Genomic DNA, 25,470 nt, shown 5'->3' on the forward strand with positions numbered 1-25,470 from the left:
ATCTTAAAAGAAGTGCAGCAGTGTGTAAGCATGAGGCAAGGCAGAAATGTTTGAGACCAGGATCAGGGGCCAATAACTCCTTAGTTAAATGCTGAGGTGAAGAGATACGTTTTTATCTTTCTTTTGAAAATATTCAGTGAGCTGCTTCCCTGATTCTTGTTGGTATTGTGTTCCAGGGATTTGATTTAAAAACAGTTGTACTTAAGCTATGTTTCTAAAGTGAAAAAATGTTTTTAGTTTTAGTCACCTTGTTGATGTGGGACTTTAATCTTAGATCTGGGTCTAGGATTACACCAAGATTTGTAACCTCAGAGTCAGCCTTAATCCAGGGAGATGATTTCCCCAGATTGTTATTCACCATTTAATTAAATACGAACGCTACACTTAGATCCAAGAGGACAAGAACTTGAGGTCACTGATTTTTTTATTAAGAGGAAAGGATTTTGTCAATTCGAAGCTAGGCTTCCTAAAGTCCCTCTCTGCTGGAGGTGGGATCCTGAGTTTGCACAAGAAGTGGCTTTCTACAGGTGAAAGTTTCACACTGGGACTGTGGATCCATCTGCAGTCCTGTTACCAGCTTCCTGCACTGGTATCCAGCAGTCTACCTGTCCAGCACCCGATGCCCAGCCTTTGGCCTGATCTTCAGTTCACCAGGGGCCTTTCCCTTCTCCAACCTCCTGGCTGTCCTCCAGAGCAGTCCATGACATCTTTTTTAATTTGCCATCAGTATAGGTGGTTTAAACACCTCTTAGGCAACAAAAGGGCCCCTCCATGTTTTGCCTACATTATTAAACCTGAGAGCTGAAATGTTTACCCTCTGGACAAAATCAATGACATTTTACTCAGAAGACTAAATGAGGAGTGTGACAATATAAGAAACTTCCAGAAGCATAAAACCTCAGTGCAGCACAGACCAGTAGCAGAGCGGAGATGCTGGAGCTTCTTAATGTACAAGGGCTCAGGACTTCTGCTGACTTGTCAGTCAGTATCAGAACAGCTCCTAAATGAAAACAACTCACAATGTCCTCACTACTTACTTTCCATTTATTGAGCGAAAAGCAATTAAAACTCCAGGTTTCTACCTGTAATCATAGACTTAGACTTACCATATTGTGCTTACTTGGCAAAAACTGTTGTTTTGCAAATTAGACAGATGAAGGTCTGATGGCAGAAATAAAAGCCATCTACCAAGCACACACAGTGCAATGAAAAAAAACATGAGAAGATGTATTATTTCACCATCTGCTACCATCTAGTGGACATTTGATTAAAACCTGATTTGGAATATTTGTGCATTTGTTGTCTTGCGCACACAATAAAGAGGCTCTTCTGATACACATTTGTATCTGCTCAGGCTTTAAACTGCACAGTGATTCTGAAGAAAACTTGTATTACGCCATCATGCAAGTCTATGTTTTAAAGGAATGTGAAATATTGACTTTATGTACCATACACATCGAGCTCTCTTTAATATGATATTTAGTTAAACTAATAAATACATCTGATCACCGCTGTGCACATTTGAATGGATGTCAGTCGTTACAGTCAAATTAAATTTGGGTTGGAAAAATGGCCATGAGGAGATGTTACTAAAAGTGACAAAATCACTTCTGCCTCAATTCAATGAATTTCAAATGAAAATCATTTTAGGCCCTGCCCCTACTATTGTTCATACTCTAATGGATGGTGCACAAGATTGAACAATACCGTAAGTCGATAAAAGGGGTTGACATAGCAATACTGGGCTTGGAAAAGGAGTGAAGACGAGGAAAGTCATGTTGGCATTTGTAGAGATCAACTTGCACTTGGTCATATATTTCATGTTGATGTATTTGTACTTGTCGTCTGCTGTGTCCACCCCTCTTCATTCCTCTTCCTGCCAGTTACAGGAACAGTTTCCTCTAAATGGGATGCACAAGGCAGGAGATGTGGTTCTAGGTGGACTGTTTGAAATCCACTTCTTTTCTGTCTTTCCTGACCTGTCTTTCACCTCAGAGCCACAACCGCCTACCTGCCATAGGTGAGTCTGTCGGGTAAACAGCAACAGGGAGAAACTAGGGAAAATCAGTGCCATTAGGAGAGTGTATTTGACAATCAAACATCACTGTGAATTACATTTTTTATTCATGCCATTTTAAACATATTACTTATGTTGCAGTTTTGTTGTGTTATGATAATTGTACCGATTGTACTGTCTTAATGGTTTTCAAAATCTGTGGTTGTGATCTACTGCATTATCTTATGTTTTTCAATATTAAACAGTGATATTTTTTTCTGTTAGTTTTGACACTCCAGGTTTCAGGCGGGCTCAGACCATGGCCTTTGCTATAGATGAGATCAACAGAAACTCCAACCTGCTATCTAATGTGACTCTGGGATACAGTCTTTATGATAACTGCGTGAAACTAGCAATTGGATTTCGTGCAGCATTGTCGTTAGTCAGTGGTCAAGAGGAGCAGTTTGTATTAGAGGAGACTTGTGTAGGAGCCCCTCCAGTCCTCGGGATAGTGGGTGATTCTTCCTCGACACATTCCATTGCCATCTCCACCGTCTTAGGTTTGTACAGAGTACCTATGGTAAGTTTTCTGCCTTTGCCATCTTATGAGAAAGTTTGTGTCACTTTGATTCAATTTCAGATATAATGTTAGTTGTAAACATGCTGTAATCAACCTAGAGAAACTGAAGGAATGGGTAAAGGCTTTGAATGTTTTTAGGATGTACAGTCTGTGTCTCTGACAGGTGAGTTATTTTGCCACATGTTCCTGCCTGAGTGACCGACCAAAGTTTCCATCCTTCTTTAGGACAATCCCAAGTGATGCTTTCCAGGTGACTCTCTATCAGCAAAATTAAAATCCATCAAAGGACACATGTGCAGTTAAAAATTTATCACAAAGAACGTCCATGCGCTGTAACAAATTTTTGAATGCTATCTAATACTGTTGCATTCTTCGTGTCATTGATTTGGCTGTTGTGGCAAAGCTTTAACGCAATTATTAGACATGATCCATTGTGAAACTTGTTTGGCAGGTTTTACATTGAAAAAATGTTTCAGCCTGTGTATTGATTCATTCACTCTGTATTCATTTAGGTGCGTGCTATGATTCAGATTCTAAAGCACTTTGGCTGGACTTGGGCAGGTCTGCTGGTCAGTGATGATGATTATGGACTCCACGCTGCCCGGTCCTTTCAGTCTGACCTGGCTCAGTCTGGTGGAGGTTGTCTGGCTTACTTCGAGATTTTGCCTTGGGGCAAAGATCCATCTGAATTTAAGAGGATTGTGGATGTGATGAAGAAATCCACAGCTCGTGTGGTCATTGTGTTTGCACACGAGAGTCTCATGATTAATCTCATGGAAGAGGTTGGACTTGAAATAAATCTTTTAAAAACTTTGCATATATACAATTTCATGTTTTATTTGTCAAACTGAACATGTGTAAATATTATGCCTTATGCCTTATTATGCGTTGGCCTGTTATAATAAATATCAGTAACTGAACACATCGCACTTCTTATTTTGTAGATTATAAAGTGAGACCAGTTATGATGACCTGGGTTATGAAACATGATATTGTATCTCTGTATGAATATGTAAACTGTGTATAATTCACAAGACTCAACACTACTTTTGGTGACATGGCAGTCTGAATTTATGTATTTGAAATAATGCACAGGTGGTGAGGCAGAATGTGACAGGCCTGCAGTGGATTGCCAGTGAAGCCTGGACAGCCGTTCCTGTGCTCCAGACCCCCCAACTCATGCCATACCTGGGTGGCACACTTGGCATTGCTATCCGTCGAGGAGAAATACCAGGGCTCAGGGAATTCCTCCGACAAATACGTCCTGACCAACACCACAACAACAGCAATGGAAATAGCATGGTGAGTGTTCAACCGTGCAATCTGATCTGGAAAGTGCAAGAATAATATGTTGTCATTTATAACACACTGTTTTGAATATATTTCAGGTAAACCAGTTCTGGGAACACACATTTCAGTGCAGATTTGCACCACCTCCAGCAGGGTGGATGGAAGCTGGGGGAACATTATGCACTGGACAGGAAGATCTAGAGGAGGTGGAGACAGAGTTGTTGGACATTTCAGATCTCAGGCCAGAGTACAATGTGTACAAGGCTGTGTATGCTCTGGCATATGCCCTTGATGACATGCTGCAGTGCGAGCCAGGTAGAGGGCCTTTCAGCGAGCACAGCTGTGGCAATCTGAAAAGACTGGAGCCATGGCAGGTGTGATATCAGTTTACACTCCATCTGTCAATATGACTAAATCCTACGCTGCAGTATTTCTTGCCCATAGCTTTTTTGTGCTTTAATAGCATTTATAGTTTAAAATAATTCAATAATAACTAAAGTTTTAATTAAAAAAAAGGGATTAAATAAATAATTTGATTATTGAATACAAGGTACTGCTGTGTTCACCATTGTCATGTAGATTTATTTCTTATCTGTCCTCTTTGGTTTTCCTCTATGCCTTTTTCTGACAAGCATAGCTTGTGTATTACTTGGAAAAAGTCAACTTCACCACACCATTTGGTGATCAAGTGGCATTTGATAAAAATGGTGATGCCTTGCCAATATATGATATCATGAACTGGCTGTGGCTCCCTGATGGAAGAACTGAAGTTCAGAATGTGGGTGAGGTCAAGAGGTCGGCCTTCAAAGGTGAAGAACTCACAATTGAAGAAAACAAAATTTTCTGGAACCATGAATCAAAAAAGGTTATTTCTTTTTTACACACCACATGGAAAACTCATTGTTTCAATTAAAATAGTGCACAATAACAGATCTTCTCCCTGTAGCCACCTCGGTCAGTGTGCAGTGAGAGCTGCCCTCCAGGTACCCGCATCGCCAGAAAGAAAGGGGAACCTGAGTGCTGTTTTGACTGCATCCCTTGTTCTGAGGGAAAGATCAGCAATAAGACTGGTTGGTACTCATTTTTAAACATTGTTGTTTGGAGATATCATATAAACATGAATCTCAAGACTGCCCCTGTTTTCATAGACTCCACTGAGTGCACCAGTTGTCCAGAGGACTTCTGGTCCAGCCCCCAGCGTGACCACTGTGTTCTGAAGAAAACAGAGTTCCTCTCCTACCATGAGCCTCTGGGTATCTGCTTGACAGCTGCATCATTGCTGGGCACATGTATCTGTGCTGTTGTCCTCGGGATCTTTATCTATCATCGTAAAACACCTATCGTACGAGCAAACAATTCAGAACTTAGTTTTCAGCTATTGCTGTCACTTAAGTTGTGTTTCCTCTGTTCGCTGCTGTTTATTGGCCGTCCCATGCTGTGGACATGCCAGCTGAGACATGCAGCATTTGGGATCAGCTTTGTGCTTTGTGTCTCATGCATTCTAGTGAAAACCATGGTGGTTCTGGCTGTGTTCAAAGCCTCCAAGCCAGGAGGTGGAGCCAGTCTGAAGTGGTTTGGTGCTGTGCAGCAGAGAGGGACAGTTATTGTTCTTACTTCTATTCAAGCAGCAATCTGCACTGTCTGGATTATCTCTGCCTCACCAGCTCCTCATAAAAACACTCAATACCAAGATGATAAAATAGTTTATGAGTGTGTAGTTGGGTCCACAGTTGGTTTTGCTGTGTTACTTGGTTATATTGGCTCACTTGCTATCCTCAGTTGTCTCATTGCATTTATAGCAAGGAATCTTCCAGATAGTTTCAATGAGGCCAAACTCATCACTTTCAGCATGCTGATCTTCTGTGCTGTGTGGGTGGCCTTTGTCCCAGCTTACATCAGCTCACCTGGCAAATATGCAGATGCAGTGGAGGTGTTTGCCATCCTGGCCTCCAGTTTTGGCCTCTTGTTGTCACTGTTTGGACCCAAATGCTACATAATCCTGCTGAGACCAGAGAGGAACACAAAGAAAGCAATAATGGGTCGGGGCATCTAGTCCTAAAAGCTTGGTTTTTGAACTGGAAATGTTACGTTTAGGGTTGAGAGGGGTTTTGGTTGTCGTCATTGTAACCACAACTTAATTGTTAGATTATTTGTTTTGGTTACCACAACCACTGTTCACCCCTCAGTAACCCTCCACCCATAGTATTTGCTTATTCTGACTAAGTCAGCAACCAAGGTCCTGGCACTGAGAGCTCTGCCTTAGACCATAGAATAAGAATTACAATGTATAACCCTTGCTCAATTTAAGACCCGGTGTCTCTACAAGCATAACAAAATAAGTTGAGTCTTCTTAATATTATCAACTGATTCCCAATCATCTAAAAGTAATTGAAACACACAAACAAAACTTACTGGTGATCAACAATCCATGAATGTTCCTTCATTTTTATTAGCATATACAGTCTCGTTTTTTTTCTCAACAAACTCAATGGCTGCATTTTTATCACTGAAATAGTTCTACAAATAGATAAAATGATTCTCAAGCATGAACATGGTAAGTGGCTGCAGAAAAAAATGCTCCATTATCAGTCTTATATCCTTCCACCAGCACTTTTTATTCTGAATTTTAATCTGAGCTGTCACTGCTAGCCCCTGATGAAGTGTAGAAATGAGATGAAATCAGTGCACTGGGAGAGGCTGAAGACAAGGAACGGTGTCATGTCCTAGATGAAATAAATTTTTGCTTGATTAAATATTGTTATGTCAGATGCTGGAACGTGTTTTGCTGCACCATGTCACCTGGAGGAGGTTTTCAATTCCAAACAGTACCTGATTTGTCATATTGCAACAGAGAATTAAACGTCCAATGACTGTAAAATAAATCAAGTGGATTCTTAATGAACAGTACAGCTCCAGCCACTAGGTATTGCAGGCTCTTTGGCAGCCAGCCAGCTGGGATTCAGTTTCCAACCACACCCATGCATGCCACAGTCATTCAACATTGCCTTCACATTTCACCTTCATGAGAAAAACACCCCATCTGAAATTTTCTCATATAGATAATAGCTGGAAACAGCAATATTATGTGTAGTCCATAAAACCATGATGATGGTATTAAGAGGTGACTCTATTTACAGTATTAAGACACATTCATGACTATTTATTGTTTTGATAATACTGCACTGCACTACTCCTCCTTGAACTGCCACCTTATTGTGGTGGAGGAGTTTGAGTACCCGAATGATCCTAGAGGCTATGTTGTCCGGGGCTTAATGCCCCTGGCAAACAGGTTCTAGGTGACGGGTCAGACTAAGAGCAGTTCAAGAAGCCCCTATGAAAGAAATTAAAGCAAGGAAGCGTACGTCACCCGGATTGGCGTCACCGGGGCCCCGCCCTGGAGCCAGGCCTGGGGTTGGGGCTCGCAGGCGAGCGCCTGGTGGCCGGGTCTTTGCCCACGGGACCCGGCCGGGCACAGCCCGAAGGAGCGACGTGGGCCCGCCTTCCCGTAGGCCCACCACCCGCAGGAAGGATCAGAAGGGGCCGGTGCTATGTGGAATGGGTAGCAGTCGTGGGCGGGGGCCCCGACGACCCAAACCCTGGACAACGACTCTGGCTATGGGGACATGGAATGTCACCTCACTGTGGGGGAAAGAGCCTGAGCTAGTGCGGGAGGTTGAGCGGTACCGGCTAGAGATAGTCGGGCTCACCTCCACGCACAGTCTGGGCTCTGGAACCCAACTCCTTGAGAGAGGCTGGACTCTCTTCTACTCTGGAGTTGCCCGCGGTGAGAGGCGGCGAGCTGGTGTGGGCTTGCTTATAGCCCCCCAGCTCAGCCGCCATGTGTTGGAGTTCTCCCCGCTGAGCGAGAGGGTCGCTTCCCTGCGCCTTCGGGTTGGGGATAGGTCTCTCACTATTGTTTCGGCCTACGGGCCGAACAGTAGCGTAGAGTACCCGGCCTTCTTGGAGTCCCTGGGAGGGGTACTGGAAAGTGCTCCAACCGGGGACTCCATTGTTCTGCTGGGAGACTTCAATGCTCACGTGGGCAGCGACAGTGACACCTGGAGGGGAGTGATTGGGAGGAACGGCCTCCCCGATCTGAACCCGAGTGGTGTTCTGTTATTGGATTTCTGTGCTAGTCACAGTTTGTCCATAACGAACACCATGTTCAAGCATAAGGGTGTCCATCAGGGCACGTGGCACCAGGACACCCTAGGCCGGAGGTCAATGATCGACTTTGTAGTCGTATCATCTGACCTTCGGCGGTATGTCTTGGACACTCGGGTAAAGAGAGGGGCTGAGCTGTCAACTGATCACCACCTGGTGGTGAGTTGGATTCGCTGGCAGGGGAAGAAGCGGGACAGACTTGGCAGACCCAAACGTACCGTGAGGGTCTGTTGGGAACGTCTGGAGGAACCCGCTGTCAGGGAAGTTTTCAACTCCCACCTCCGGGAGAGCTTCAACCAGATCCCGAGGGAGGTTGGAGACATTGAGTCCGAATGGACCATGTTCTCCACTTCCATTGTTGATGCAGCCGTCCATAGCTGTGGCTGTAAAATCGGCGGTGCCTGTCGTGGCGGCAACCCCCGAACCCGGTGGTGGACACCGGAAGTAAGGGATGCCGTCAAGCTGAAGAAGGAGTCCTATCGGGCCTGGTTGGCTCATAGGACTCCTGAGGCAGCTGATGGGTACCGGCAGACCAAGCGTGCGGCAGCTCGGGCGGTTGTAGAAGCAAAAACTCGGGTCTGGGAGGAGTTCGGGGAGGCCATGGAGGAGGACTACCGGTTGGCCTCAAGGAAATTCTGGCAAAACGTTCGGCGCCTCAGGAGGGGGAAGCAGCTTTCTGTCAACACTGTTTACAGTGGAGGTGGGGAGCTGTTGACCTCGACTGGGGATATTGTCGGGCGGTGGAAGGAATACTTCGAGGATCTCCTCAATCCCTCTGTCATGTCTTCCGTAGAGGAAGCAGAGACTGGGGACTTGGAGGTCGATTCATTCATCACCGGGGCTGAAGTCACTGAGGCAGTTCGCAAGCTCCTCGGGGAGCGCGGGGGGTGGATGAGATCCGCCCTGAGTACCTCAAGTCTCTGGATGTTGTAGGACTGTCTTGGTTGACACGCCTCTGCAGCATCGCGTGGCAGACGGGGACAGTGCCTCTGGACTGGCAGACTGGGGTGGTGGTCCCTCTTTTTAAAAAGGGGGACCGGAGGGTGTGTTCCAACTATCGGGGGATCACACTCCTCAGCCTCCCTGGTAAAGTCTATTCCAGGGTACTGGAGAGGAGAATCCGGCCGATAGTCGAACCCCGGATTCAAGAGGAACAATGCAGTTTTCGTCCTGGCCGTGGAACACTGGACCAGCTCTATACCCTCCGCAGGGTGCTTGAGGGTTCATGGGAGTTTGCCCAACCAGTCCACATGTGCTTCGTGGACTTGGAGAAGGCATTTGACCGTGTCCCTCGCGTCATTCTGTGGGAGGTGCTCCGGGAGTATGGGGTTGGAGGCCCTCTGTTGAGGGCTGTACAGTCCCTGTACAACCGGAGCAGGAGCTTGGTCCGCATTGCCGGCAGTAAGTCGGACCTGTTCCCAGTGCATGTTGGACTCCGGCAGGGCTGCCCTATGTCACCGGTTCTGTTCATCATTTTTATGGACAGGATTTCTAGGCGCAGCCAGGGGCCGGAGGGGGTTCGGTTCGGGGGCCGGCAGATTTCGTCTCTGCTTTTCGCGGATGATGTTGTCTTGTTGGCTTCCTCGAGCCAGGACCTTCAGCATGCGCTGGGGCGGTTCGCAGCCGAGTGTGAAGCAGCTGGGATGAGAGTTAGCACCTCCAAGTCCGAGGCCATGGTTCTCGACCGGAAAAAGGTGGCTTGCTCCCTTCAGGTTGGGGGAGAGTTCCTGCCTCAAGTGGAGGAGTTTAAGTATCTTGGGATCCTGTTCACGAGTGAGGGAAGGATGGAACGTGAGATTGACAGGCGGATCGGTGCAGCGGCTGCAGTAATGCGGTCGCTGTATCGGTCTGTCGTGGTAAAGAAGGAGCTGAGCCGAAAGGAGAAGCTCTCGATTTACCGGTCAATCTACGTTCCTACCCTCACCTATGGTCATGAACTTTGGGTCATGACCGAAAGAACGAGGTCCCGGATACAAGCGGCTGAAATGAGTTTCCTCCGCAGGGTGGCGGAGCGCTCCCTTAGAGATAGGGTGAGGAGCTCTGTCACCCGGGAGGAGCTCAGAGTAGAGTCGCTGCTCCTCCGCATCGAAAGGAGTCAGCTGAGGTGGCTCGGGCATCTCTATCGGATGCCCCCTGGACGCCTCCCTAGGGAGGTGTTCCAGGCATGTCCCACCGGGAGGAGGCCCCGGGGAAGACCCAGGACACGCTGGGGTGACTACGTCACTCGGCTGGCCTGGGAACGCCTCGGGATCCCCCCGAAAGAGTTTGAGGAAGTGTCCGGGGAGAGGGAAGTCTGGGCGTCCCTGCTCAGACTGCTCCCCCCACAACCCGGCCCCGGATAAGCGGAAGATAATGGATGGATGGATGGATGCACTGCACTACTGTACAGTTTCTGAATGTATATTATATTTATGGTTCCTATACATCCTGTATTCACCTCACAAATCTTCAAATAAACTGACAAAATACATGCAATTAATCGGCCTGTCTTCCTGCTAATGATCATAATCACAGTAATGTCTGGATGTACAGTATCAGGTAATAAAAATCTTGAATTTAAATCCATGGTACGGTCTGTGATCCAAACCTTAGCATAACCTAATATCAACAATATTAAACACAAGACTAGAGCACGCTTTCACTCTGAGCTCTTTAAAGTACTGACTGGTCTTTTAACAATGACTGTAGGACAGGTAACGATTTGACATGAAAGGGTTTTTTTTTTATTCTGTCAACAGTTTAATATCAATATACATTACAGATCTAGCTTTTAGGTAATGTACCGTTGGCAACAATAGAAACTGTAATTATGTGAAATATCTTATTTTTGGGATATTAAAACTGTAAATTGACTTTTATTTCCATTGAAACATACTGAATGAATATGATAAATGTATACAAATAGAAGAGAAAAGAAAACAGAGGATACAAACAATATGTGGTACAGTAAATATTGGTCATATTTGATGAATTTATCTTAACTTATTTTGTTATCTGGCCATTAGATGCTTCTTACTGTTTTTCTCAGGCCTCAAAAGAATGATGAAACATTTGGGGACAAAAATGCAGATCAGTAAACCGTAGCTCGAGGCCAGGATTGCAAAAACTTCCACAGCGACAACATATTTCCCAGGAGAGCTAACATAAGCAGGGACAAAGGCCACCCACACAGCACAGAATATCAGCATGCTGAAGGTGATCAGTTTGGCCTCGTTGAAGTTGTCGGGGAGTTTCCGAGCAAGAAAGGCCAAGAGGAGGCAGGTGCAGGCCAGCAGGCCAATGTAACCCAGAACCAAAGAGAAGCCAACCACAGAGGCCATGGCACATTTCAGGGTGACCTTTGACCCTGGGATATCCAAGTCAGCTTGGGGCACAGGGGGGCTCAGCGATAGCCAAATAATACAGATGATAACCTTGATGGAAAAAAACCATTGCACAATTTGAGGTTAATGTATGTTAAATGCTTGAATAATATGAATAATATAATAGTTTTGCTATGAAAAAGTGCATGTGAACCTCTGACCTGTATACAGGTAAAGAGGCAGACACTTCCTCTCTGTTGGCCCGGACCAAACCACTTCATCAAGACTTCAGCTCCAGGACGAGCTGAGCGGAAAGCTGCCAGAACAACTATGGTCTTGACTTGGAGGCAGGAAACACAAAGTACGAAGCTGATCCCAAAGGCTGCCTGCTGGAACCGACAAGACCAGACTGATGGACGGCCAATGAAGACCAGTGAGCACAGGAAGCACAGCTTCAATGACAGAAGAAGCAGGAAGCTCAGCTCTGAATTATTGGCTCGTACCTGCACAGGTCATGGCCATGTGGAAAAAAAAAGACAAGCACATTAACAGCCAAACAGAGAATAATTCAGTAAGTAATCACATATTTTATTTATTAATGTAGTAGTAGTAGTAGTACACGTTTTCTTACTGACAAAATTGCCCTGATAGAAATCAAATGACATTGACCAAACTATAAATTACAACTGCACAGCATGTGCAGCGAGGATTTGATGAAAATGTTGGGGTTTTTTTGTTTACAGTACTCAGAGTTCTTACCACAGGTGTTTGACGATAGTAAATAAACACCACAAACACAGCTGTTGTCACTGTAGCACCAGACACAGCTGCTGTAGTCAGAGTAATGCCCAAGGTTTCATTAAAGGAAAGGAAGTCCACCTGACGAGGGATGCAGGCTGTTTGTTCAACATTGGACCAGAACTCAGATGGACAACGATCGCAGTGAAGAGAACCTGGGAAAAAAAGACAGAAGGGGAAAGCAGAGTAAAGCAGAAAGCAAGAAAGTGCAGATGAGCTTTAAAGCAGACAGATTCAGCAGTCATGATCACTGCATATCTTATAAAACTTCACCAGTTTTACTGCTGATCTCCCCTTCAGCACATGGGATACAGTCAAAGCAGCAGAGAGGTTCTCCTTTCCTGTTGGCCTTTCGGGTACCTGGGGGGCAGCTCTCACTGCACACTGAAACAGGCACCTAAACAAAAAGGCACTTTATATGTTCAAGGACTAAATAAATGTTTCTGTCAAATAGAAAAAAATTAAATATGCATTTTGTTTTTGATCTTAACATTATTTTTCGATTGAATACCTGATTGGATCCTGTGCTCCATTGAATTGCTGACTCATTCAGGTGGAGGTCAAAGCCTTCCACTCGACCAATCAAAACAAGTTTGAGTGACCCCTCAGGGGTGTTCTGCCAGTTGACAAGGTCGTACTTTGCTGGAATGTCGGCTCCATTGAAGTAAAAGATTTCACCCTGAGGCGTGGTGAAATTCACGTTGTTCAAGTGCTGCAACAGCTGGAAAATCAAAATATTGAAACTGCTCACACTGAAACTGTTTTGTTTGTTTGAATTGTTGGTTTCTTTGTAGATAAAAGAGCTTGGTCTGTACCAGCTCTATATGGAAAGTGTCCTGAGACAACTTCTGTTGTGATTTGGCGCTATACAAATAAAATTTAAATTGAATTGAATTGAAACTGACAGAGCTTATGAAAAATAATGCTTGTAATGAATATATTTTTGAAGTATTATTATCATGGACATTTCACAGCACAAGTTGGTAACGGTAGTATTTCCCCTCTTAGGAAAAGGCTGACAATCTTGCTCACCTCTATTTGTTTGATGTGTTTTGGAGAGGAGCAGGTGGAGCTCTTGTCACCAGGAGGGCGCTCTCTGTTGGGGCAGGAGAGAAGGCTGTGAAGGGCGTGAGCTGCAGCATAAACAGCAAGGTAGACATTATATGCCACCCTTAGCTGGGAAGTATCAGTGAAGGGATGCTGCACCCCTTCCAGGGACTCTGTCCCACTGCAGGGAGGTGGAGAAGCTTTCTGAAGGGGCCCCTTGGCAGGAGATGAGGTAGAAACATTTGACAGATGGCTAGACTTTTGCGTGTGGGTTACAGATTTGAGGGATGATGGGGAATATGAAAAGAGAGGTGTGACCCCAGCACTGCATCCGAATTCGGCTCCCCAGAACTCTTTTAAAAACTCATCATTAGGATGATGAATTGGAAGTAAATTTCTCAGGTAATTTTCGAATCCAGGTAAAGGTGAACTTCGAATGGCCACACCAAGAACACCACTCGCCACTTTACTTGCGACAAGATTTTGGAGAAGATTGTCACTGGTGCTCCAAGCTTCACTGGCCAGAAACTGTCTGTCAGTCACCTGGTGATAACAAGAAGACAAGATCATGATCACATTAAAAATTTATCTTAAAAACTTATAGTGTTTATAAAATTGAATCTTTCAGTTCTGGATTGCATTACTATGTTCAATACACAATTAATTTATTTATTGCTTACATTTATCTTGGCAAGCTGCAGGAACAGTTCTCTCACATCTGTGTACCAGGTAAAGATCAGGATCACCCTCGCGGTCGAGGCTTGAATTGTGAGCGCTGCACGTCTGGCATCACTCACAATCTTTTCCCTTTGGAGAGTCTCTACAAATGCCAGACAAACATCTTTCCCCTGAGTCTCCTCCTGAAATATCTGACATGCACAATACAGTTGCAAGGAGCAGAAAGATTAAATGAATTAAAAGTATTTAAATAATGTATTTATGTAAACTTCTTGTATAAATACCATAACATTTCTCCTACAACAAATACAACAAATGGAAACACCTTTACTGCCATGTGGCCATAATCATTGTTTGCTACCACTGCTCCGATCCATGTCCAGTTGAAGTGTATGGCAAGCTGGGCAATAGCCCGGGCTTGGTAAGTGTCACTGGGCATGGTCCTGAAGAAGTTTGGAAATTGCCGCCTGTCACTGAGACAGGGGCAGCTCGACAGGTAGCTAATCTGAAAGATAAAAACAAGTTATTTTCAATGATTTTTTTTTCCTTAAAAAAGGAGATGGTTTCAAACTGATTTCCATCCAAACTTTTTGTCTTCATCTCAAAAAGTTGTTTTTGTTTTCCTCTGCTCGTGCATGAAATGATGGCAACCCCACCCTGAAAATAAGGAGAAAAAAAATTACTGTGTTGTGTTTATGGTGTATTCAAAACAAACTCACTAAAGGTACAGAGAGTGGGCTCAGGATTCTGGACAGTATTTGGCCTGTTACAGATGAAGCACCACCGATGATCAAGGGAACAGGATGATCACCTGATGACAGCGTTAAAAACATCGACTCAAAATTTGTCACATGAAAAATAATGTTTACACAACAAACAAGTGTTTGATTCTCTTTTAAGCACAGCTTTGCATTTGTTTTGCTATCATCATGCTATGCTATGGAGTTTCATATAGGCACACAACAAGCTACCTGTCCTTCCCCCGATTCCTTCTCCATACCCAGTAGAATAATCTGGAGGGTCTGTTGATTTACAGTTGCTGCTGTCTCCTCCAACCAACGACAGTGCTGCCTGGAGAGCCCAGGGCGGTCGCCCACAGCTATCAAACATATGGTACCCCAGCCTCACACCTGGCAGCAGCGCAGGACTATTATTGATTTCTTCCACCGCAAACGTCAGAGCATACATATATTTCAGTGGAATATGTTCTAAACTGAGTCGACAGGAGAAAAGGAATGAGAAAAATATCTGTTAAAATTTTGGTTGATTCTGTAAAGCCACCAGTACTAATTTAGATTATGAAGTTTTTTGTCATCAAAATGAAAAGACCCAAGATACAGAAATACTAATCGCTCATACGCTAACATTGTCATTCTACAGTAATCGCAGTAAACAGTACAGTGCAGAGTTTTACCCAGTGCAAGGTTTGTAGTGTGGCAGCTGAGTGAAGTCGTGGTCTATAGCTGGAGGTTGGGAATGAAGACTGAAGAGCCCACCAATAACTACATCTCCATCCTGGAACAGACCCTGGTTGCTGGGTGTACCCCACCGAGAACAAGTCACTGTCTGAACACACTGCAGACCCACCCTGAGGCCCAGCTGTCTGCCCACAAGCCCCACAAAGAGCAGGCATGAGGCTGAGGAGAGCCACAGAGTGAACATGGATGCAGCTGTTCTCTACACACTTTGAATAGGATACTCAGCCAGGTAGCTTGTTTCTCATAGACAATACGTTCACTCTCTATAAACAGTTCCTGCAATGAAAGTTAAATCAGGTCAAATCCCTCCAAATGTAGTCGGAAAAAGATATTTTTGCCTTAAGATATCCACCTGTAGAGAAAAACAAGTTGAAGTTCAAAACACGGATTTTCAAACACCAAAACTTGCATTAGCCACTGACTAGTTATCTAAAATGAAACATACCCCCCTCCTTCTCTGAATAGCTGAACTGTTGATGTGGGTATTTATAATAGATGCAAAGCCTTTTTGTAAGTAAGTAAACACAGCGGCACATGCACACAACCCCAAATCACTCCTCTCAAGAGTGACAGAAAAACAACAACAGTCTGATTGCAAATGATTATTTCTGGGGGACGGAGGTGGAAGTGGAAAGTGATCTCACATGTTTTGTTTTGTTTTTTGTTTTTTTTTATGTTTTTGATGTCTGGTTCAAATAGGCATGCCTAACATACAGCAGTTGGTGAGACAGCACAAAAGCACATTCCAAGTAAAACAAGCAAAAGCTTATGAGGTGAATGGATAAGACCATACAGGAACCCTCTTTTTGAAGAGATACATGTAAGGCCAGCGTAACTGCCACAATTATGTAATGTAAGCTGACATGAACTTTAACTGATTTTTATGAATTAAAAAAAATGCTGTTAATGCAGAGTTGAAACTGTTGATAAGATCTCTGTCATGACAACATGAGAATAGCTGAGTGGGCATACGCTTGAATACAGAACCCAGACATCTCTTACATCACATCACTGATTAAAAAAAAAAAAAAAAAAACAGAAACAGGGCAACTGACTGAAGAGGTTATGGTTTAACCAGCAGGGTTCAAGTTCTCCAAACCAGTTTTGTCTTTTCTCTGGCTCCATGATTTTAAATTCAGTACCTATGTGCATATTTTTGGTAGTTTGTAGACACACTAAAATGCCACAACAACTCAAAAATGACAAAGTTTCATGGAATCTCCCATAGTCTCGCCACCATTTTACTTCTTTCCCCCACAGTACCTCACACTGGCTCATTTCAGTGGGGTTAACCTGATCTCTTCAAAAATGGAAATTCTTTAAATAACTGTAAAGTGCTTTTTGATATAACTCCCCATCAGAACTTTAATTCTCTCAAAACGCAAACTCAACATTCATGGCACAACCTGTGAACACCTGAATCACTTTTATTTCTGTGTATTATTGTTAATATTTGTCTTATGCTGTACAAGGTCTGTTACATTAGTAAAAGCTGTAAACATTGATGTGAAACAGGCCTATGTTTTCCATTTTTATTGGTTCTAAAGCACAAATAACTCAGTTGTCTGTGTGAGTACATTTAATAGAAGTAAGCAGATAGCTGCAGAAATTCACTTTATGTCAGAAAGAAAAATGACATCTAATATAAAATGTTAAGGAAGATAATATAAAAAGAAATTTAATGCATGCAGATTGACAAGTATATGATAACTTAAGTAACATCTCTCATTTGTAAGTCACAATGTATATTATTAATTATCTTTGCTATCTGCCCATCAGATGCTTCTTACTGTTTTTCTCAGGCCTCAACAGAATGATGAAACACTTCGGGGCAAATATACAGATCAGTAAACCGTAGCTCGAGGCCAGGATTGCAAAAATTTCTACAGCAACTGCATATTTTCCAGGAGAGCTAACATAAGCTGGGACAAAGGCCACCCACACAGCACAGAATATCAGCATGCTGAAGGTGATCAGTTTGGCCTCATTGAAGTTGTCGGGGAGTTTCCGAGCAAGAAAGGCCAAGAGGAGGCAGGTGCAGGCCAGCAGGCCAATGTAACCCAGAACCAGAGAGAAGCCAACCACAGAGGCCATGGCACACTTCAGGGTGACCTGTAACCCTGGGATATCCAAGTCAGCTTGGGGCGCAGGGGGGCTCAGCGATAGCCAAATAATACAGATGATAACCTTGATGGAAAAAAACCATCACACAATTTCAGGTTAATGTATGTTAAATGCTTGAATAATATGAATAATGTAATAGTTTTGTTATGAGAAAGTGCATGTGAACCTCTGACCTGTATACAGGTAAAGAGGCAGACACTTCCTCTCTGTTGGCCCGGACCAAACCACTTCATCAAGGCCTCAGCACCAGGCCGAGCTGAGCGGAAAGCTGCCAGAACAACTATGGTCTTGACTTGGAGGCAGGAAACACAAAGTACGAAGCTGATCCCAAAGGCTGCCTGCTGGAACCGACAAGACCAGACTGATGGACGGCCAATGAAGACCAGTGAGCACAGGAAGCACAGCTTCAATGACAGAAGAAGCAGGAAGCTCAGCTCTGAATTGTTGGCTCGTACCTTAAAATGAGAATTGGGATTAAATTTACTAAAAGACAAGAGTTTCTTTATTTCCAGAGAAAATATTTTAACCAAAACAACTATCAGTCATAAATGAGCTGTAGAAAATATACATTGTAGTATCCATTAAATTACACAGGGTTCTTACCATCGGAGTTTGACGGTAACAAATAAACACCACAAACACAGCTGTTGTCACAGTGACACCAGACACAGCTGCTGTAGTCAGAGTAATGCCCAAGGTTTCATTAAAGGAAAGGAAGTCCAGCTGACGAGGGATGCAGGCTGTTTGTCCAACATTGGACCAGAACTCAGATGGACAACGATCGCAGTGAAGAGAACCTGGAAGAGGAAAGAGGAAGGGAGATGGAGGGAAAACATGATGATTCATGACAAAATGATGATTGCAAACATGAGTCTCTATTGTGTTATGGGGTGATTTCATCACCAGTTTTATTGCTAATCTCTCCTTCAGCACAAGGGATGCAGTCAAAGCAGCAGAGAGGTTCTCCTTTCCTGTTGGCCTTTCGGGTACCTGGAGGGCAGCTCTCACTGCACACTGAAACAGGCACCTAAACAAAAATGACAGTTTATATTGTCAAAGACACGATCTTGTGAATGGACAAAGACATTCATTTCAACAGCAAATGATTTAATGGCCTTGAGACAACATGTTGACCTGATTGGATCCTGTGCTCCATTGAATTGCTGACTCATTCAGGTGGAGGTCAAACCCATCAACTTGACCAATCAAAACAAGTTTGAGTGACCCCTCAGGGGTGTTCTGCCAGTTGACAAGGTCGTACTTTGCTGGAATGTCTGCACCTTGGAAATATAACAGTTCTCCCTGTGGTGTGGTGAAATTCACGTTGTTCAAGTGCTGCAACAGCTGAAAGCATCAAAATGTTGAAACAGTAAATGGTTTATTTAAAAGTAGATTGAAAAAAGGCCAAGTGGTGCATTTGTTTTACTCTGTGTGACAAATGGACTGTCCCCATTAAAAATATCAAACCTCCAGAAATTTGCGAACATAAAGTAGTTTGAGAACGTCTAAAATGTATCTCATAGAAGTGTTGAAATGTACATAAACATGTTTACCTCTATGGGTTTGATGTGTTTTGGAGAGGAGCAAGTGGAGCTGTTATTATCAGGAGGGCGCTCTCTGTTGGGGCAGGAGAGAAGGCTGTGAAGGGCGTGAGCTGCAGCATAAACAGCAAGGTAGACATTATATGCCACCCTTAGCTGGGAAGTATCAGTGAAGGGATGCTGCACCCCCTCCAGGGACTCTGTCCCACTGCAGGGTGGGAGAGAAGCCTTTTGAAGCAACCTGTTTGCGTGATTTGATGGTGAAGAGGCATATGAAGAAAGAGGTATGGCCCCAGGACTACAACCAAACTCCTTTTCCCAGAATTCCCTTAAAAACTCATCATTAGGATGACGAGATGGGTTCAAACTTCTCAGATAATTTTCAAATCCAGGAATTGGTGAACTTCGAATGGCCACACCAAGAACACCTCTTGCCACTTTAGAGGTGACAAGATTTTGGAGAAGATCATCACTGGTGCTCCAAGCCTCACTGGCCAGAAACTGTCTGTCAGTCACCTGGTGACAGGAACACAATAAAGTCAAAAGACCATTTTAGAAAGCCATTATGTTCTGTTATTATTTTTTATTATTGTTGTTGTTACAGACTCAATACACATTCATCAATCTATAGCTTACATTTATCTTGGCAAGCTGCAGGAACAATTCTCTCACATCTGTGTACCAGGTAAAGATCAGGATCACCCTCGCGGTCGAGGCTTGAATTGTGAGCGCTGCACGTCTGGCATCACTCACAATCTTTTCCCTTTGGAGAGTCTCTACAAATGCCAGACAAACATCTTTCCCCTGAGTCTCCTCCTGAAATATCTGACATGCACAATACAGTTGCAAGGAGCAGAAAGATTAAATGAATTAAAAGTATTTAAATAATGTATTTATGTAAACTTCTTGTATAAATACCATAACATTTCTCCTACAACAAATACAACAAATGGAAACACCTTTACTGCCATGTGGCCATAATCATTGTTTGCTACCACTGCTCCGATCCATGTCCAGTTGGAGTGTATGGCAAGCTGGGCAATAGCCCGGGCTTGGTAAGTGTCACTGGGCATGGTCCTGAAGAAGGTTGGAAATTGCCGCCTGTCACTGAGACAGGGGCAGCTGGACGTGTAGCTGATCTAAAAAAACAAAAACAGACAGATACTCTGAAATCACAGTCATTCTGAAATCTTGTACCCACAAAGATTGTTGTGATCTCATTTTCACCCAGCTGCTGCAGTTTACAATAAACAGAAAATAAAACATAAATGATCAGTATTTAAGCACCATAGTGCCTCAAAGGAGGTAAATAAAATAAAACCAATAAATGTTATGTTAAACACGATAGATAGATAGATAGATAGATAGATAGATAGATAGATAGATAGATAGATAGATAGATAGATAGATAGATAGATAGATAGATATGTGTGTGTTGTTTATTGTCAATGTAAACAACACATTTTAATGGAACTCACTAAAGGAACAGAGAGTGGCCCCAGGATTCTGCAGAGTATCTTGGCTGCTATCGATGACGCACCACCAATGATCAAAGGAAGGGGCTGATCGCCTGTTGACAAAATGAAATAAAATCATTTGTTAAATAAAAATAGTGCTTGATTCTGTTCCAAACACATGGCATGCTTCATCATTATGTCTGCTTGTTACTAGTAGAGAAGGTTCCACATAAGTCCCATGCAAAGCTTAATTTTGTACCTCTCCTTTCGCTGATACCCTCTCCATATCCAGCAGAATAGCCCAGTTGGGCTGCTGAATTACAGCTGGCGCTGTCTCCTCCAACCAGTGACAATGCTGCCTGCATAGCCCAAGGGTGCAGGGCACAGCTATCACGAATATGGTAGCCCAGCTTTACACCTGGTAGCAGGGTTGTACTATGATTGATTTCCTCCAGTGCAAACATCATAGCATATATGTACTGTAATGGAAGATTTTCCAAACTGCGACCACAGGAGAGAAGGAAAAATATCAAAATGTTGTAAACATTTTGTGACACCTTTGAAAAAGCAGTTAAAACATCTTTTTAACAATGAAAATAACATGTGAATGTGAACCATGAATAGTTAACTGCCAATGGAACAGATACAGCTAATAATGTGTCTTGTGTTTGTCAAACATATGCATATTTTTTATACAGCATTCACAGGAAACAGTAAATTCAGAGTTTTACCCGGTACAAGGTTTGTAGCGTGGCAGCTGAGTGAAGTCATTGACTGTAGCTGGAGGCTTGTAATGAAGACTAAAGAGCCCACCGATAACTACATCTCCATCCTGAAACAGACCTTGGTCACTTGGTGTACCCCACTGAGAACAGGTCACTGTCTGCACCAACTGCAACCCCACCCTGAGCCCCAGCTGTCTGCCAACAAGCCCCACAATGAGCAGGAATGAGGCTGAGGAGGACCAGGGAGTGAAGAGCCAGGATAGCCAAGACATGGATGGAGCTGTTTTGGACGCTTTAGATATGTACAGTACACTCAGCTAGATAACTTTTCATTGGTACAACATATACAGATAAAAGGTGCAATAAACATTTAACAGTTCCTGAAATGAAAAGGTTAATTATGATTAAATTCCTCTTAATGCAACAGTAAAAAGTTAATATGTTAGCCTTAAGTTGTCCACCTGTAAAGCAAAATTATTTTTGTGAGAAAATGCTTGTTACGGCAGATACAAGTTGCACTGACAACAGACAAAGTACCTAAAGTATGACATTCCCCCCTCCTACTCTGCACAATGTTATTCTGCATATTTATAACAGCTGACAAGCCCACAGTGGAATAATAATAAACAGGATGACACTGCATCAACAAATCACCTCTCTCAAAGGTGAGGGCACAGTGACTCACACAAGAGGGCCACACCTTTCACACCGGGGCCCCTCTTGGCTGCCCAAACACATGAATGAAGGTTTGTTATGAAGACCTTTTGTAAATGTTTTTCTAAGGAAATTAACTTTTTGCACAGTCTTATTCTTGTTATAAGGAAAGTCAAATTGATAATGTTTAACATTATATTTAAAATTATAGAACATGGAATGACCAGGAAAAAGATAGTAGTAGTAGTCTGTCTATTTTTTTTTTTTTTTTCACTTACCTCTGGTGGTATCTATCCATGGAGATAGTTACAGTTTAATTTGTGCAGGTTTCAAGATATCCAATTAACAGCAACATTGCTGAGAGACCTCACTGTGGACTGATTTCAATGGCAAGGCCATGGCCTCCTTCCAGCTTAGCTATAAGCAAGATAGCTGCAACGTCTTAGCAACTAGATTAGTAATTAAGTTATTAATTAGTATTAATTAGTTATGTAGTGCCCTGCTAATTTTTGTTACATATAGTTTCTTTAAATATGTAACTTCTGTGATTGTGTGACTTTTGGGAAAGTGTTGAAATATCCCACGGTTTGGGTAGACCTTGAACTTTTCAGGTCCTGTTTCTGTTGTAAATTGGTTAGTCAGATGGCACCATGTTGTTATAGCCAATCAGTGCCAAGTTGGGATAATTTTGGTAACCTACCGGATTTTTGGAAGGGCGGGACTTAACACAGAATGCGCTGCAGACGTAAGTGCAGAGAAACGAGACAAACAGGGGGAAGAGAGAGATGTCCAGCGCTGTTTGTAAGTTTCTTAAACTGTGTGAAATTGCTGTATTTAGTCATAAAAGAGAGCTGGTTGTTGTTAAATGAATGTAGCCTGTTGGGACGAGAGAATTAGCCGTGTTTTGAAAGAAATATACAGTCCGAAATGTTGTTTTGTTAGCACGTATATCATAGCCACGTGTGGACTTTTGTTCGCTAGCTAGCTGTGGCCTTGCTGGATTGGGGGAGAACGAGACTGAAAGCCTGTGAGGAGCACGTTTTTTTTCAAGCTTCTGAGTGAGTATGGATTCTGGAAACTGTAAAGAAGTGTAAATTTATGGTTTACCGATAGTGTGGTTATTAGAGGTTTTGAATCTTATTGATAGTGTGCTTCGGACACTGCCACACACGCTGCTGCAGTAGAGGTGCTCAGGACTTGCTGCTGCCAGAGAAACCTGCTCATGCACACGCAGACCAGGCGCCAGGGCTGCTTCTCCTCATCACTCAGCTAACCAATGGACAGATGGTTTGAACTGACTGTTACATCTTCTTTCTACTGTGTCCACGGGACTGTGAGTACAGACAATTCTCCGCCAGAGGTTTTCACATGAGCTCCAACCGCGCGCCAACGGTTATGGTACCAATAGACTGACTAACAAATCCCGGGTATGAGTTAAATATGATTTAGTTCATTTATTATTCTATTTGGGGTTTTAAAATAAATATTGTTATATTTTTGCGTAAAATTCTTGTGTGTGACAGTCTTTTATGTTTCAAAGGATGTAATTCATAGGATGGTTATGTGATTTATGGTTAAAAATATAAGGTATGTGTTGTTGAAATTTGATGCATGGGAGTTTAAGCTCACACCACAGTATAGCTATTCAGTAAGCTAACCGGGCCTCTTGGCACTTTAGTGGAGGTCATTTTCTTTTAACTGTTACAGCACTGAAGATCCCAAATTGATTTGTTTCTTTTTCCTAGCTCTCACCAATTCATCTCCCATGCAAAAGGGCAATAAAGGTGTGTGTCATATAATCCTTTACTAATCAAAATAGAATTGAGTGAGGGGGCTACAGTTATTAATGCACATCGAGCAATATTATGTTACTGTTGCTGTGGCAGTGTGGGACAAGACATTTGTCAAATTTTAGCTATCACTGTACCCATTACTACTGCAATGATAGGAGCTAGTTATACTCCAAACCACTAGAGGGCAGCAGCGGCTCATGTTCTTACCTTAAACTATCTTGTACTGTCCTGATAGAAGAAAATCAAGTGTTAGGATGTGGGCTGTTTAGTTTTGTTATTTCCTGTTTTACTTTTTAGCCATCTCTCCTGTGTCAAAGTTTACTTTACTTCCTGTGTTTTCCCGCCCTTGTGATTGTTTGATTGTGTTCACCTGTGTGTAATTAGTTCTCCTCCCCTGTCTATTTGAGTGTGTTTTGCTTTGACTTTGTCATGTCATCCTTCATGTGTGGTTTTTGTCGTGTTGTCGTGGTTCCCTGGAGCTTCTTGTTTTTGGATTTTGAAATCTGTGCATGTTGTTTGCCTTATGGACATTTATTTTTGTTTTGACCTCACCTACCTCACCCTCCAGTAAGTCATTTGTTGCCTCTGTATTTTGAATGGCTTCTGCACTGGCTTTTTGTTTTAGTCTGCATAATGGGTTCAGTTCCTGCTTTTTGCTCGATCACAAACCGTAACATCAAGACCATGTTGGATGTGTGTTTTAACTGAGCGTTGCTGTAGTACTGATTATAGTAAGTGAACCAAATTTTCTTCACTTTATATTAGAAACATCACAGTCACGAGTCACGACCATGACAAGCAAGCTTGCATTACCAGCACTGTCTTGCACCACCACAAGGTCAGATGAGATAAGAAAATCTGGGAATGTGGCTGCATCTGTCTGCTATCCTTTGCAGCAGGTAGGTCAAAAGTTACAAGTCCATTTAAATGTCAGTATTTGTAACTGTGATTTCAAATGAGTTACATCTCTAGTTACTGCCAAATGTAGTGGAATAACAGTAACCTGTTGCTTTGTCATGCATTACTCCCAACACTCTCTGCCACTGACACACAGTCATTTTAGTTATGCCTGAGTTGCCACATTGCAATCTGGTGACCCTGCCATCCATTTATGTCTGTAAGACAGACTTGCAGGGGTCAAACTATGCACGCATATGAGCTGTTTTCATGAACCTAACCAGCTATGGGACTCTCTGACCAGAAATTTAAGAAATTATGTCAAAAATTATTGCTTCATGTGTGCAAGATGGATTTAAGCACATGCACATTAGGGGCCGTATGCATGGGTGTGAATTAAGGTCAGCAGCAAACAACAATGGCTGAAAGCTAGGGGAGAAAAAAATAACTGAGCTTGTTGGTGCTGCCACCCGTGATCTTAATATTTCTGATAAAATAACCTTTGTAAGTGTTAAGGGAGGAGGTATAGATGAGTCACAGGTGTGCAGTTCCTCACCTCAGTCTTGTTTATTTTACAAGCAATTACATCCCATTACACACTGACATAAAGGGGGCACAGGGGTGGGGGGGACAGAGGCTGTGTGCATGGTTGTTTTTTTTAATGGTTTTGCAGATCATAGTTAGCACACTGCCATCATTTGTAAAGAACACAAACAGTAGATTAATTATTATGGTGCAGCTGCTATGAGCAATTCAACTTTTGAAACAGACAGAGTGGCCCTCAAACAGCATGCTGCAGAATCAAGAATTCACTGTGACTGATCCAGTATCTGCATTGTCGACATCAAAACATAAGGAGAAGAAAGATTGCGATAGCCGTTATTCTAGTTCATACAGGCTTTGCCTTGTACCTCTGCACTCTCTGTGATGGCATCATTACTGTGGT

At 43.1% G+C, this 25,470-nt stretch overlaps 3 protein-coding genes across 3 annotated transcripts; 1 reads left to right on the plus strand and 2 right to left on the minus strand.

Moving 5' to 3' along the window:
- Positions 1-1,910: 1,910 nt before the first annotated feature.
- LOC139335925 (extracellular calcium-sensing receptor-like) lies at positions 1,911-5,919 on the plus strand. The gene is made up of 9 exons (XM_070969709.1): positions 1,911-2,020; positions 2,282-2,576; positions 2,740-2,826; positions 3,089-3,358; positions 3,672-3,878; positions 3,965-4,240; positions 4,504-4,731; positions 4,813-4,936; positions 5,015-5,919. Exons 1-9 carry the CDS (start codon positions 1,911-1,913, stop codon positions 5,917-5,919), a joined length of 2,502 nt encoding a protein of 833 aa, XP_070825810.1.
- A 5,101-nt stretch (positions 5,920-11,020) lies between these two features.
- LOC139335926 (extracellular calcium-sensing receptor-like) lies at positions 11,021-15,517 on the minus strand. Its single transcript, XM_070969710.1, has 12 exons — positions 15,270-15,517; positions 14,827-15,068; positions 14,584-14,666; positions 14,181-14,360; positions 13,858-14,046; positions 13,454-13,720; positions 13,163-13,393; positions 12,642-12,851; positions 12,404-12,527; positions 12,092-12,285; positions 11,554-11,835; positions 11,021-11,443 (listed from the first exon to the last, which is right to left on the minus strand). Exons 1-12 carry the CDS (start codon positions 15,515-15,517, stop codon positions 11,021-11,023), a joined length of 2,673 nt encoding a protein of 890 aa, XP_070825811.1.
- A 1,580-nt stretch (positions 15,518-17,097) lies between these two features.
- Positions 17,098-21,452, minus strand: LOC139335927 (extracellular calcium-sensing receptor-like). The gene is made up of 11 exons (XM_070969711.1): positions 21,187-21,452; positions 20,715-20,956; positions 20,486-20,568; positions 19,958-20,137; positions 19,635-19,823; positions 19,011-19,514; positions 18,592-18,801; positions 18,361-18,484; positions 18,061-18,254; positions 17,631-17,912; positions 17,098-17,520 (listed from the first exon to the last, which is right to left on the minus strand). Exons 1-11 carry the CDS (start codon positions 21,450-21,452, stop codon positions 17,098-17,100), a joined length of 2,697 nt encoding a protein of 898 aa, XP_070825812.1.
- Positions 21,453-25,470: the final 4,018 nt, after the last annotated feature.

The sequence above is a fragment of the Chaetodon trifascialis genome, chromosome 9, assembly GCF_039877785.1.
Source record: "Chaetodon trifascialis isolate fChaTrf1 chromosome 9, fChaTrf1.hap1, whole genome shotgun sequence".
NCBI classification, from domain to species: domain Eukaryota; kingdom Metazoa; phylum Chordata; class Actinopteri; order Chaetodontiformes; family Chaetodontidae; genus Chaetodon; species Chaetodon trifascialis.

Coding starts and splice junctions, on each gene's coding strand:
- LOC139335927 (XM_070969711.1), bottom strand. CDS start 21,452: ATGTCTTGGCTATCCTGGCTCTTCACTCCCTGGTCCTCCTCAGCCTCA. Junction 19,824..19,957: donor ATGGCCACATGGCAGTAAAG/GTGTTTCCATTT, acceptor TGTGCATGTCAG/ATATTTCAGGAGGAGACTCA. Junction 17,521..17,630: donor GCCTCTTTACCTGTATACAG/GTCAGAGGTTCA, acceptor TTTTCCATCAAG/GTTATCATCTGTATTATTTG.
- LOC139335925 (XM_070969709.1), top strand. CDS start 1,911: ATGCACAAGGCAGGAGATGTGGTTCTAGGTGGACTGTTTGAAATCCAC. Junction 4,241..4,503: donor AAAGACTGGAGCCATGGCAG/GTGTGATATCAG, acceptor TGACAAGCATAG/CTTGTGTATTACTTGGAAAA. Junction 4,732..4,812: donor GGAACCATGAATCAAAAAAG/GTTATTTCTTTT, acceptor TTCTCCCTGTAG/CCACCTCGGTCAGTGTGCAG.
- LOC139335926 (XM_070969710.1), bottom strand. CDS start 15,517: ATGTTCACTCTGTGGCTCTCCTCAGCCTCATGCCTGCTCTTTGTGGGG. Junction 13,721..13,857: donor TGCAGCTTGCCAAGATAAAT/GTAAGCAATAAA, acceptor TGTTATCACCAG/GTGACTGACAGACAGTTTCT. Junction 13,394..13,453: donor CCCCATCATCCCTCAAATCT/GTAACCCACACG, acceptor TCTCCTGCCAAG/GGGCCCCTTCAGAAAGCTTC.